Below are 12,533 nucleotides of genomic sequence, written 5' to 3'. Positions count from 1 at the left end.
ACATCTCACAAAGACTTCCAAATGCTCTTTGAAAGGGGCTAGTAGGGAGCAGGGTGGGGGAACCTTTTTTTTCTCACAAATCTACCAAATGAATGGGCAAATTTGCAATTATTTTAAAAATCATGTAGCATACCACTTAGGTGAACCTACATTGAATGACTCGTCAAAGAATTGGTGGAATTCAGCAAGGATGAAAAAAAAAAAAGAAAAGACAGGCAACTTCTGCCTTTACTAAAGAGGACAAGATTCCTGTCAAGATGAGAATACGCGCTTTTGTGCGATTGTTATGGTGTTTTCTAGGTGCAATTTTCCCTGTCTAATTGTCGAGTTTCCTTTCCTCACAAATTAGGGAGTGTCACATACTTGCCATTTCAAATAAAAGAAGAATGTATGCCATTTCAAATTCATTCTTCTTTTATCTGGGTCTCTTGCATAATACTGGTTACAATTACAACTTAAGTTTATATGTGAGCAAATACAATAATCTAACAACTCTGCGTATGTAAAGTTAAACCCATTTAAAAAAAACAAAAAAACAAAACTTAAGAGGTAAAAATCACTTATTTTTATGCCTGCAAAAGCATGTGCCATCTACTGTCTGCCTCTGCTCCAGTATTTGAGTATCATTAAAAATAAATAGTTTGCCAGAAAAATGTATAAAATAAGATGCTGGCACACAACCAGAACCAAAGCTTAGAAAATTCGGAGTTCATTCGTTATAACGTTAGGATTAAGTTGCTTTTTTTTGCTGATATTCAGTTTGATTCAGGAATGCTTTTTTTTATTAAAGAAAACTTTAATAAAACTTTAATTCTTAAGTTCAGTTCATGGGGCCACCAATTTTCTTACCGATTAATATCTTCATTTCATTTTAACAAGAATTTGCTTTAGATGGGTAAGGATTATTTTTTTTCTAATATGTGATTGTTTTATTAATGTTCTGGTTATTTAAGTCATCACTTGCACACAAGTTGGTAACTACAGCTGAGCAGACACCATTACAAATGTGACAGAACAGCTAAATCATTAGCTGTCACTGTTTAGATACAATTAAGATTGTGACATCCACAGAGTGAGCAAAATATAATTAAAACTAAACAGAATTTAAAGATATGGAAAGAAATATAAATATTCAAGTTCATATGCATATAGAGCTCATGCTATTGCATTTTTCTAAATGCAAAATAAGAAAAATTGAGGCAATCAACTTAAACAATGTGATAATTATAGAGTTAAAATATATCACTGATTGTTGAACTGGTTGAAACAAAGATCTGCAGCTACAGGGGCTCTGCAGAACTGAACTTAACAATGAGCCTGAAACGGAAAAACAATAGTAGATGGTAATACTGTATTACATTTAAAATATTTGGAAAAATGACTCCTAAGTAAATGTGAATATGCAATGTTTCACTTTGAAAGGTTAACCGGCATGAATGACAACATATTTTGCTAATTTTCTTCCCCATTCTCTGTACAATATAACTAGACTTTACAGTATATTGACCAATATCTGCCTGCATCATTTGCACATTTACTTTTAGAAATAAATCACAACCAATCAATTATTCTATAAGAATTTTAATGTAACCTTTTAAAACAATGAAATATTTCATGCTACATACATCAGGTGAAAGCAGGTGAAAAGGCAAATATTCAAGGATTAGTTCACACAAATGTCTTCAAATTGTGAGTTGTCAATACATGTGATTCACTGTACCTGCATCCCAAAATAGAGCTTCTTGACTTTTAACACTCCATTTTAATGCCATTTTCCATTGATACTGCAACTACTTTACACCTTTTGCGGGGACTGCTTTACAGTTAATACCGCAGTGAACATAAAATGCAGACTTTGAATTAAGGAGGCTATCTGACTTCTGAATGTTTGATGTTATTTGCATATTCACTTTGCTGTAGGATTAACTATTTTACCCATGAAAAGAATGCTCTTGGTATTATGGTCAAGAATGAGAAGCAGGAAGGGCTTATCAAATGTCAGTGAAGGAGGAAGTGACATTGGGATTATTTCAGCACCAGTGCCTGCTGCTGCTTCACTTCCTGTCTCATCAACATCCAAAACAGCTTTGTGAACAATCTGTAAAGACAAACAGAACAGATTTTTTACTTAAATGTTACATTTTATATCAGAAATAAATTCAAAAATGAGATTTTTAAAATGATCATAATCAAAACATTGAGATGTAGAATATAAATCCCCACATGGCTGACACATCAACAAAGCTGTTGAACATTTGTTTTGCAGTATATATTTACTACACACTCTCTCTTTACCCTGGTACCACTGAACACCCATGTTTCTTACGCTTTTACATCTTAAACAAAATGGTTTTGTGACAAATCATAGGTGCTCAAACCTTTATTAATAATTCATGTTCACTAAATAATTGTTCAAAATTATCAAATAAGCAAAGTATTTTACCTTGGATACTTTCAGCTTTGTCTCATCACTGATACCTGAGAGGTCAGCTTTATCACTAAATATATCTGTCATTCCCATTTCAGAGAGCACTTTTTGGAGAGAGTAAGAAGAACTCACTGAAAATTTTGGCACATAAATTGCTAGTCGGCTGTAAAAGATAAATCAATTATTGTTAGTTGTTTTGAACATTTTATGGCATATTTGTAAAGGTATGGATACAATAGGACTTTATAAAATCATCTTCATTGTTTCTGTTTAACACATTACTATGAACAAGGTACTTCTGTACAATTTACAGTGTACAAATAGTCCAATGTGAAAACTTTAATAAGATAACTTTTGAATAGCTCTAATCATGTTATTTTTCTATTTTTTTATTAAAGAGTAATGAATTGAAAAAAAGAAAAAAGCTGGTCAGGCAAATGATAAACAAGTGGCAGGTTAAAAATAAAAAAACACCGTCTTACCCCATTACACTGTGAAATACAAATATTATTCAAGATTCTGTTTTAAGTTTTTGATTGGATTTGGTTAACAGAAATATTTTTATATACAAAATATTTTGGTGCTAGCCCTCCATTTATCCAATGTTAGTTCTAAATACAGTATATATACACTGTGTATGCAAAGAACTTTAATTCCTCTATGGTGGTGCACCACAAGGCTGTCTAAAAAGTTAAATGGCTAAACATTTTAGACTAATTGGGTGTTTACCAAAACACATGTCAACAGAAATGTCACACACATTGTGTTGCTTTTGTTCTATTAAGATTTGTGTTGCTATTCAAATGATGTGAACTTGGGAAGCCTCTTTGTAGCACCAATGTTTGCACAAATATTGTTAATAAGTGTTGTGATTTTTAAAGCTGAATTTTGGTATATCTGGATCTTTTTCAAAAGAGATAGAACATGCTGAAATCTCTTATTGAAAATCTAGGTGGTGCCTAGACAAAATGAAAGGGTGATAAAGACTGCTGCAGAGTGAATGCAACAGGTATGTGAATAATTTTGATTCTATGACAGCTGGAATGATGTAGCTACACAGTCTACTTGGAGTTACTGGATGACATACAACACAAGGAGATGTTATTACCTATTCGTGTGTAGTTTATGTAAAAATGAAATCTAAAGAAAAGGAATATGAAAGGCAATCTACTCATCCACTTTATACGAAAAAAAAAAAAAAAAAAACCAAAAAAAGGAGTGCAAGACCCCTGCATGTTTTGTAATATGAATTCATTAAGGCATTAATAAAACAGTAACTTAAAAAAAAACAAGCTATTTTCACAAGACAAAGCCTTTGGCACAACAGCCTGTGTTTACCTTTTCTGCAGATTTTTTTTCCACTTCTTCAGGTGTTGCTTACACCATAATTTTTCTACTTGATGAATATCCTTTGTGGGTTTAACAAGCAGCATAGAAGTACCAGAGTTGTAGGGGAGTTTCAGCACCTGTGCGCCCAGATCAGTGTCCTCATAGTTTTCAAAGTAAGAATCCTTATACATCATATCGACTACCACTGTAGTTTCATTATTAACGTGGAAATCATGTTTTCGGGTTACTTCTTTCACAAAAGGTTTTTCCCATTTTCCTAGAAGTAGTATATTCATTAACACTTATGTACAACTAAAGAAAACAATATATTGAACCTAATTGGGTCATTCCATAGCAGCTATATCAACGCTAATGGTAAACATAAGAATACAAATTTAAAACAAACTGGCACATGGACATATGGCTTAGAAAATGATGGATTTCTGACTGATTCAAAGATGCAACTAAACTACTGAATTATTATTACTTAGTTAGTTATTGCTTAATTATTGCAAGTTTAAAGTGATGTGCAAGTAATGTTGAAGAAAAAAAAAAAAAACTGGAAATCTCAGATGATGACAAACACCTATTACAGGCAAAACTTACCTATAGTAAATAAGGGAGGATAGTTGCTTCATAAACCAATACAAAACATTCCAGAAATTCCTTTTTAGAAATACTGGAGAAAAATATTTAGAGGTGGACAGGTTTTCCATATGTATTGAGTAACTGTCTAAAAAACTATTTTTTTTTCTCCCAAATGATGTAAATATTTCAGAATTTCTGCCAATTTCTTTTCCAAGAAGGAAAATGTTTTCTCATGTTAACATTCATAAATAAAAACCTTAAACATTATTATGCTAAATGCTGTTGGCACAGGCTACAGTTTCATACAGCTCTGTACTGAAAAAGCAGGCCGAGTTATCTGGGAAGTACATGTTTTTTTGATTATGAAAATGCTACATAAAAACAGGAGTAAGTCAATTCTGGTTCTGGAGGTCAGAAGTAGCTGTAGGGTTTCATTCCAACTACTGTACACCTAGCAGATAATGAGACTTGATATTTAATTATATAGCTTGTTAGCGTTTACATTCTTCTGAGACAAATTTTTATCATGGTGTAGATTTGTTTTCTGAGAACATATTTCATGTGTTTTAGGTTCCAGAACAGATATGTATGTCTTGGTCCTTCTTTTGTCTCTTATATATTTCAGAACATTGCATTAGCACAGAAACTTCATGATACATGCATACGGGTTTAAATGGAAGCATGTTAGCTGGTAGTTCTTTTGTTATTTTCACCTCATTATTGACTAATAGCTGGTTAACCCAGCCACAGGCGATGCATAGTGCCAGTCCCAAACCCAGAAAAATGGAGAGGGTTACGTCAGGAAGGGCATCCGGTGTTAAATTTTTAGCAGATCAACATGCGGACAACAATACAGATTTCCATACCGGATCGGTCGAGTTCCGGGTTAACAACAACCACCACCAGTACTGTTAGCCAACAGGGTGATGGTGGAAATTGGGCTACTGTTGGCCGAAGAAGGAGAAGAAGAGGGGGGAAACATGTCCAGAGGAGAGGAGGAAGGTAAAGAGAGTGGAACTGAAGGTAGGAACTTTGAATGCTGGCAGTATGACTGGTAAGGGGAGAGAGTTAGCAGATATGATGAAGAGAAGGAAGGTTGATATATTGTGCATGCAAGAGACTAAATGGAAGGGGAGTAAGGCCATGTGGATTGGAGATGGATTCAAATTTTTCTATCATGGTGTGGATGGGAGTAGAAATGGGGTAGGGGTTATTCTGAAGGAACAGTATGTCAAGAGTGTTTTGGAAGTGAAAAGAGTGTTGGATAGAGTAATGATTATGAAGCTGGAAATTGGAGGCATGATGATGAATATTAGTGCATATGCCCCGCAAGTTGTGTGTGCGATAGAGAAAGAAGATTTCTGGAGTGAGTTGGATGAAGTGATTGGAGCGGATTTCAATGGACATATTGGTAAAGAAAACGGAGACGAGGAGGTGATGGGTAGATATGGTATCAAGGAGAGAAATGAAGGTCAGATGATGGTGGATTTTGCAAAAAGGATGGGCATGGCTGTGGTAAATATGTATTTTAAGAAAAGGGAGGGTGATGTACATTAGAGGGTTGGCTCAGGTTGGACAGTTGGGACACAAAGTCAGAGAGGCGAGATTGCGTTGGTTTGGACATGTGCAGAGGAGAGATGCTAAGTATATTGGAAGAAGGATGTTAAGGATAGAGCTTGCCAGGCAAGAGGAAAAGAGGAAGGCCTAAGAGATGTGGATGTGGTGAAAGAGGTCATGCAGGTTATGGGTATAATAGAACAAGATGTAAAGGACTGGAAGATGTGGTAAAAGCTGATTCCCTGTGACAACCCCCAACAGAAGCAGCCGAAAGAAAAATAAAATTAACTAATAGCTGGTTAAATCAAACAGCAATAATTAAAACCTTAATAAAGCTGTTCTAAACTAAAATGGACAATTAAGAGTTCTGAATTGTAACCAAACTTTAAATAAAACTAAACCCTAAAAAACATATCACTTTAGTAGTAAATAAATTGGTTCTAATTAAACATTTTGTCAAATCAAAAACTTGTAGCCACTGTGGATCTCCAGGATCAGAGCCGAGTATCCCTGCTATATAATATTAAACACAAACATTGTTACAATAAAAAGCAAAATTAATGTTTTTAAAAAGGGTTGAATTCCTTAGAATGCTAAAAAAAAAGCAATTCACTTCACAATTTTTTCCAGTAGCCCTGCAGTAAATTAAGCTTTTTGCAGGATTTGTCATTACTCTTTTTCAGAGTTTGTTCTTTTCCACAGCTTCACTTATGTTGAAGTTGGGCCTCTGAGGATGCTACTCGAATACTGTTAGTGTTCTATTTGCAGACCCCTCTGCTGGGGTAGGCCTTAATTGTATTTGCAGGTTATTTTGACATTAACTGATTTTACTATAGGTACAGTATAATAAATCAAAACCTGCATTTTTTAGCAGTCAACATTCTATTTATTTTGACAGAATCAGACACCTTTGGATGAAAGGCTAGCCTAGATAAATTACATCCAGTATGCTTTACAGAGTTCAGTTCCGTTTGTTGTGTTTCCATTAAGTTTCATGGCTACAATCCACCATGAAAGACCATTTCTTTTAAGGGTTCTTTACAGTGTGTAATGAGTGCACTTCAGTACAAGATGACTCTACCTGAATTTCCTTTTGTCTGGTAAGATTGTGGAGTTAACTATTGTCTCTCAAATGCAGCCAATTTTTGGATCTCCACTTCACCGTTTCCAGCGTGTTTTTTTAAAACTCTGTTATGATAGTTTCATTTGGAAGATCTGGCTTGGTAAGCTGTTGCTTACTAACAATAACCTTGTTGATATAAATTATGACTTTACAGTATGTCCACAGCATGTTAGCTTAATCAAACCTCTCTTTGGGGTCCCCCACTATCTGTGGTTATCATCCAATACACCCTGTTACATTTCACCACTACCACTCCTTGTCCATCTAATCACCACCTCTGTTAGTGGGATTTAATACATGGAATAACTGGTTACCCAGAGTAAAGGTTGTAAATCAAACATGTGCTTTTCCCTGTCATCACACAAGATGTCAAAATGTTTTTGGAAAGCACAATAATTTTTTTATTTACTGTAATGTTGTAAAATGCTTTCATGAGCAAATAAACTTATACTGCCCAGACAACCTGCTTTTAAAAAATTTTGTTGGATGGCCTAAGACTTTTTGCATATATGTGTTAAAGAATTTGTGCATTCTTTGAGACCACTTGTGCCTCATTTGCAAAAAAAAAAATAAGTCTATTAAACTTATCATACTAAAACTTACTATTTTCAGGAGTAAAGAAAAATATGCATCCACCCATTCTTCAATTTTCTAAAGTAGCTTATTCTAATACAAGTCGGTATCCTGGGAAAAGTGCTAACTAAGCAGGATCAAACTCCAGGCAATCATACATAAACCCACAATGAGCGAAATAAGTTCCCTTAACCTTCTCTGCATGTCCTTGGTATGTGGAAACTGGTCTACCATGTGAAAATGCAGGCAAAAGCAGAATGTTCAAGCTCCATATAAATGCTGATAATGCTGGGGTTTGAAAACAGGATCCTGGAGCTGTGAGTTAGCAACACTACTACTGTGCAACCGATGAAGATTTGTTTTTGCTAAAGAAACATCACATTAACACATCATTCACAATACCGATATTTCAGTTGAGCACATAGTTTGGATGATACTCAGCACTCCTAATGCTGTAGGAACAAATTTATGCTTTTGTCGCATTTTAATACAAAATAAATTATAATCAGATTACATTATAGTCTTACCTTTGAAGAATATATAGCTAAGCAGATACATTACAGTGTGTGGGTCCAAATATTTGACCAAATCAGTAATTTTGCCGTGGGTTTTTTTTTCTACATAGTGATTGATTACAGCAGTGGCCTCCGTTGAATTTTTGAAATTTACATTGAAACCTTCTGCATGATAATAATGCTTAATGTCTTCCAAAAATGTGGGTTTTGGCTTAAAGCTATCTTCCATGAAGACCGCACCCCCAGTTGAAAGCTCCAAATTTTCATGCTTTGCTTGGGTTTTGACAAGATGCTCAAAAGCCTCATTCACCAAGGTTTCATTTAATTCGGTTCGGTTGAATCCTAATCCTTCAAACATCTGGTCATGAGATTCACCCTTCGCTCCCACAGATAACATTGAAAGAGCAAAAGAAATTCCCAGTGGAGAAAAAAAGAGGTTTTTGGAACCTTCATCAGCTTGCGATGCTATTTTATTATATAATCTGAAGGCAAACAAGGCATTGGGTTCTGCAATCTGGAATTCCTTTTCATCATGCTTATGTGGATGTTCATGATGAGGTTTGTGCTCGTGACCACTGTGATGTTTATCATGGTGGTGCTTTGAATGTTCACCATGGTGGTCACACAATACAGAGCAGCAAAACACTGCTACTATGAAGCAGAGATAAATGGTTTTCCCCATTTTTATTCCTCCTTCTCTGTTAAAATTAAAAATATTAAAATATGCATGGTTAACAAAACAGATTTTTTGTCTACTAAATATATTAATACATTAAACAATACATAAAGAATGTGAGAGAGTTAAAGTAAAGGCTCTGGTCATCTCAGGGGGGAACTTTTTTCTTAAACTCTCTTGAATCACAGAACAACATGCATATAGTATGCATTTTACATTTTAATTGTGGTCTGCTCAAAGTGTTTTATATCAGACATATATAGATTATTACAACTACAGGTAAACAAGTAAAACTACCTGACTACCTTAAAAATAAAAATGACTGCTCAAACTCTCAAACATGAAGTCAGTAAATGGTAAAATTATTGCTAGTGTAGGAGCGAGCAGATGAGAGCACATATTGACTGGGTGGCCCCAGCCTACTGCAGTATTTGTGTAAAACAATCAGTATACCCCCACATCTGTATTTCCTGTCTCAGTGAGCTTTAAAATTATCACAAACATTTACATTTCTCCCCAAAACATTATATAGATGGATTTCAATTTATTTCATTACATGTCAGGATTTGGCACTACAGTTTTAGACAAGACACATACGTTTTCATTTGATTGGTTAAATAAATTTTTGCCTCTGTAAATCTAATTCTTTATAGGAATGTGTCCTAAATGATGTCCTTTTGGCATTGGACTCAGGACTCCACGTGGTTATGGTTCTTCTCGACTTATCTGCTGCTTTCGACACAATCGACCACGACTCAAATCCTGGGCTGGTGTATCTGGCTAAGCCCTCGACTGGTTCAGGTCATATTTCTGCAACAGGACTCTCAGAGTCATGCTAGACGATTTTTCATCTGAATCAGTCCCACTCCCATGTGGGGTCCCCCAGGGTTCCATTTTAGGGCCACTACTTTTTTCAATCTACATCCTGCCTTTAGGTGCAATTTTTAGAAAACATGCAATTTCATATCACCTATATGCTGACGACTGCCAAATTTATTTTTCCCTTAAGCCAACTGACTCCACCAAACCTCTCCTCAACTGCCTATCTGACATTAAGGACTGGCTGGCTGTAAACTTCCTTCACCTGAACGATTCAAAAACCGAGGTCATTGTTTTTAGTTCCGACTGCAAACAGGCTCCACCCCTTCGCCTCGTTTCTCTTCCCATTCCAGTAACTTCGTCTGTCTCCAATCTTGGAATCAAAATGGATACGTTCCTGAAAATGGATGCTCAAGTCAACAGCACAGTAAAATCCTGCTTTTTCCATCTGAGGCGAATCGCCAAACTCAAGCCTATTCTGTCTATTCACCTCCTGGAATCAGTAATCCATGCATTCATTACGTCCCGGCTTGACTACTCTAATTCCTGCCTTTTTGGTGTCAGTAAAGCCACTTTTTCTAGACTCCAACTGGCTCAAAATGCGGCTGCAAGGCTTCTAACTGGAAGTAGCAGAATCCAACACATTTCACCGATTTTAAAAACCCTACACTGGCTGCCGGTTAGATTCAGAATCGATTTTAAGATTCTCCTCCTAACCTATAAGGCATTAAACGGTCTAGCCCCCACCTATTTGAGTGTCTTGCTCCATTGTCACAATCCCCTCGTGTTCTTAGATCCGCAGATCAGCTGCTCCTAACCGTTCCCAAGGCACGTTTTAAAGCTCGTGGTGAAAGGGCTTTCTCCGTCTGTGCACCCAGGCTCTGGAACTCCCTGCCCTTAGTGGTTAGGCAAGCCGCTTTAGTCGCCACTTTCAAATCTCGCCTAAAAACGCACTTCTTCACATTGGCTTTTAATTCTTAACCTGTTTCATTTTCCACTTGCCTTTTGCTATTTTCTCTATTTTATTTGGTCCCCTGACCTGTTTTTAGTATCTCTGTTTTAATTCTCTCTTAATGTTTGTTTCTAATATTTTGCTTTTAGTCCTGCTTGTTGTAACTATACAGCGGTCAGTTGTAATGCTGTGTTTTTAAGCGCTCAACAAATAAATATGGTATGGTATGGTATGGTATAGGTTCTTTGATCAAAAGGCTGTAAATAACAAGGGACAAAAATAAACGTATGCTAAGTTTTATATTTTAAACAGTAAAATTCCGGGAAAAGCACTACCATACCTTAAACTAGAACTAATTTATCTTCATTAAACATGTTCTTTCAATGTGTTTAAACTGAAAAGATGCTATCTTACAAAGTAAAATTTGACACATATTCTCTTTAACAAAGTCAACCAAAATATAATGTCTCTCTCTATAATAAAAATCCTGTGGGAGGGAATGACTAGGAGACAATGTGCGATCTTCACGTTAAGATCACGGTAGACAAATAAAAGGCCCGCGAGACGAAAGAGAATGGCCACGGAGCATCTCGGGGGATATAGAACATGAGATTCTTGCAAGACACGCCCTACTTACAAGCAATATCAGAGCACGGCCAGAAAAAAAAAAAAAATAATCAGTAGTGTAAAGGCACGCAGCACACACAGATACAGGGGTCTCTGTGCATATAAAGTGTATAAAGAACAATACATTATAAATGAAACGTCGATGACTAAAGATCACATTAGCGCAAACAAAAGGAAATTAATCATCAGGACCAGGTGTAATTGAAAAAATTGCAGGACAAAGCGAGGTCAGAAATAAAAGGCAAAGAGCAGAAAACAAAGTCTTTTTGCATTCACATCACTCAATGTACAAAACGTAGATTTACACAATAATGGACCATACGCTATGAGAATCTGTGGTCCTGAAACAGCTAAAGCAACGACAAGTTTGATTTCAAAGAAAACACAATTCGGTCAGGTGTATATTTATGATCACGGAGAAGCAATCACAGTGCGAGCAGCAGAGACACAAAGTGGCAAAAAGGACAGCAGCTGTACAGGCTTTAAAATGATTGAAGGGCAGCATGACAACAGCTGCCCCCCCTTCACAATGCGAGCAGTGTTATAAGTCCTGCAAGAAAGAGATTTAACCATGCCCGGAGCTGGAAATAAAGAACAATTATTGTTTTTACAATGTCATGCGAGACAAGGCGGCGAGCCATCATTTAAAACAAGTCCACAGACATCTAACATAGCAGTTGTTGGATTGCTTTTGACAGACAAGCATCATGTGCTCCCAGCTCTTAAAACAATGACATGCGACAAGCAGAACAGGCAGCTCGCAAGCAGCAAAAAGACAGCAAATAATCCGACGGCATATCCTTAGCGTGCACGAGCAGCATTATACGTCTGCCGAGAAAGAGATGTAACCATGCACGGGGCCGGAAATAAAAGGACAAGTATTGTTTTTACAAAAGTTTTTAAAGTGAAAATAATGCATATGTAACAATTCCCATGAAAATAATCTCTTTAAATTGTATATTGCCTGCCTAAGGTAAAGTCATCCCTGATGGAGGATCGCAGGAATCGTGGGAAAGAGGGGTCCTTTCATCGGATTAGCGCTATTTCAGCTGTGGAATGGCCAAATGGGGGAGGCAGCTTGATGAATGAGGTCTCCCGGACTTAAAACAAATCCATATCGTATTATGTGATATCATCTACTGTTAAATTCTACTCTAAAAGTTTTATTTTTATGCTGTATCGAGGATTTGTTCTGTTCTATGTATTATACTGAATTGTATTGACCCCTTTCTTTTTGACACCCACTGCACGCCTAACCTACCTGGAAAGGGGTCTCTCTCTGAACTGCCTTTCCCAAGGTTTCTTCCATTTTTTCCCTACAAGGGTTTTTTTGGGAAGTTTTTTCT

The 12,533-nt window shown here is 36.3% G+C and overlaps 1 protein-coding gene across 1 annotated transcript; it reads right to left on the bottom strand.

Moving 5' to 3' along the window:
- Positions 1-1,867: 1,867 nt before the first annotated feature.
- On the bottom strand, positions 1,868-8,835 carry LOC120527366 (alpha-1-antiproteinase-like). The gene is made up of 4 exons (XM_039750702.1): positions 8,126-8,835; positions 3,767-4,034; positions 2,444-2,591; positions 1,868-2,098 (listed from the first exon to the last, which is right to left on the bottom strand). The coding sequence occupies exons 1-4, from the start codon at positions 8,793-8,795 to the stop codon at positions 1,907-1,909; spliced, it is 1,278 nt and encodes a 425-aa protein (XP_039606636.1). The 5' UTR covers positions 8,796-8,835; the 3' UTR covers positions 1,868-1,906.
- Positions 8,836-12,533: the final 3,698 nt, after the last annotated feature.

This window comes from Polypterus senegalus, chromosome 4 (genome assembly GCF_016835505.1).
Source record: "Polypterus senegalus isolate Bchr_013 chromosome 4, ASM1683550v1, whole genome shotgun sequence".
In the NCBI taxonomy this organism is placed as follows: domain Eukaryota; kingdom Metazoa; phylum Chordata; class Cladistia; order Polypteriformes; family Polypteridae; genus Polypterus; species Polypterus senegalus.
The sequence above is the reverse complement of the archived record's forward strand: the minus strand, read 5'-3'. Positions and strand labels throughout refer to the sequence as shown.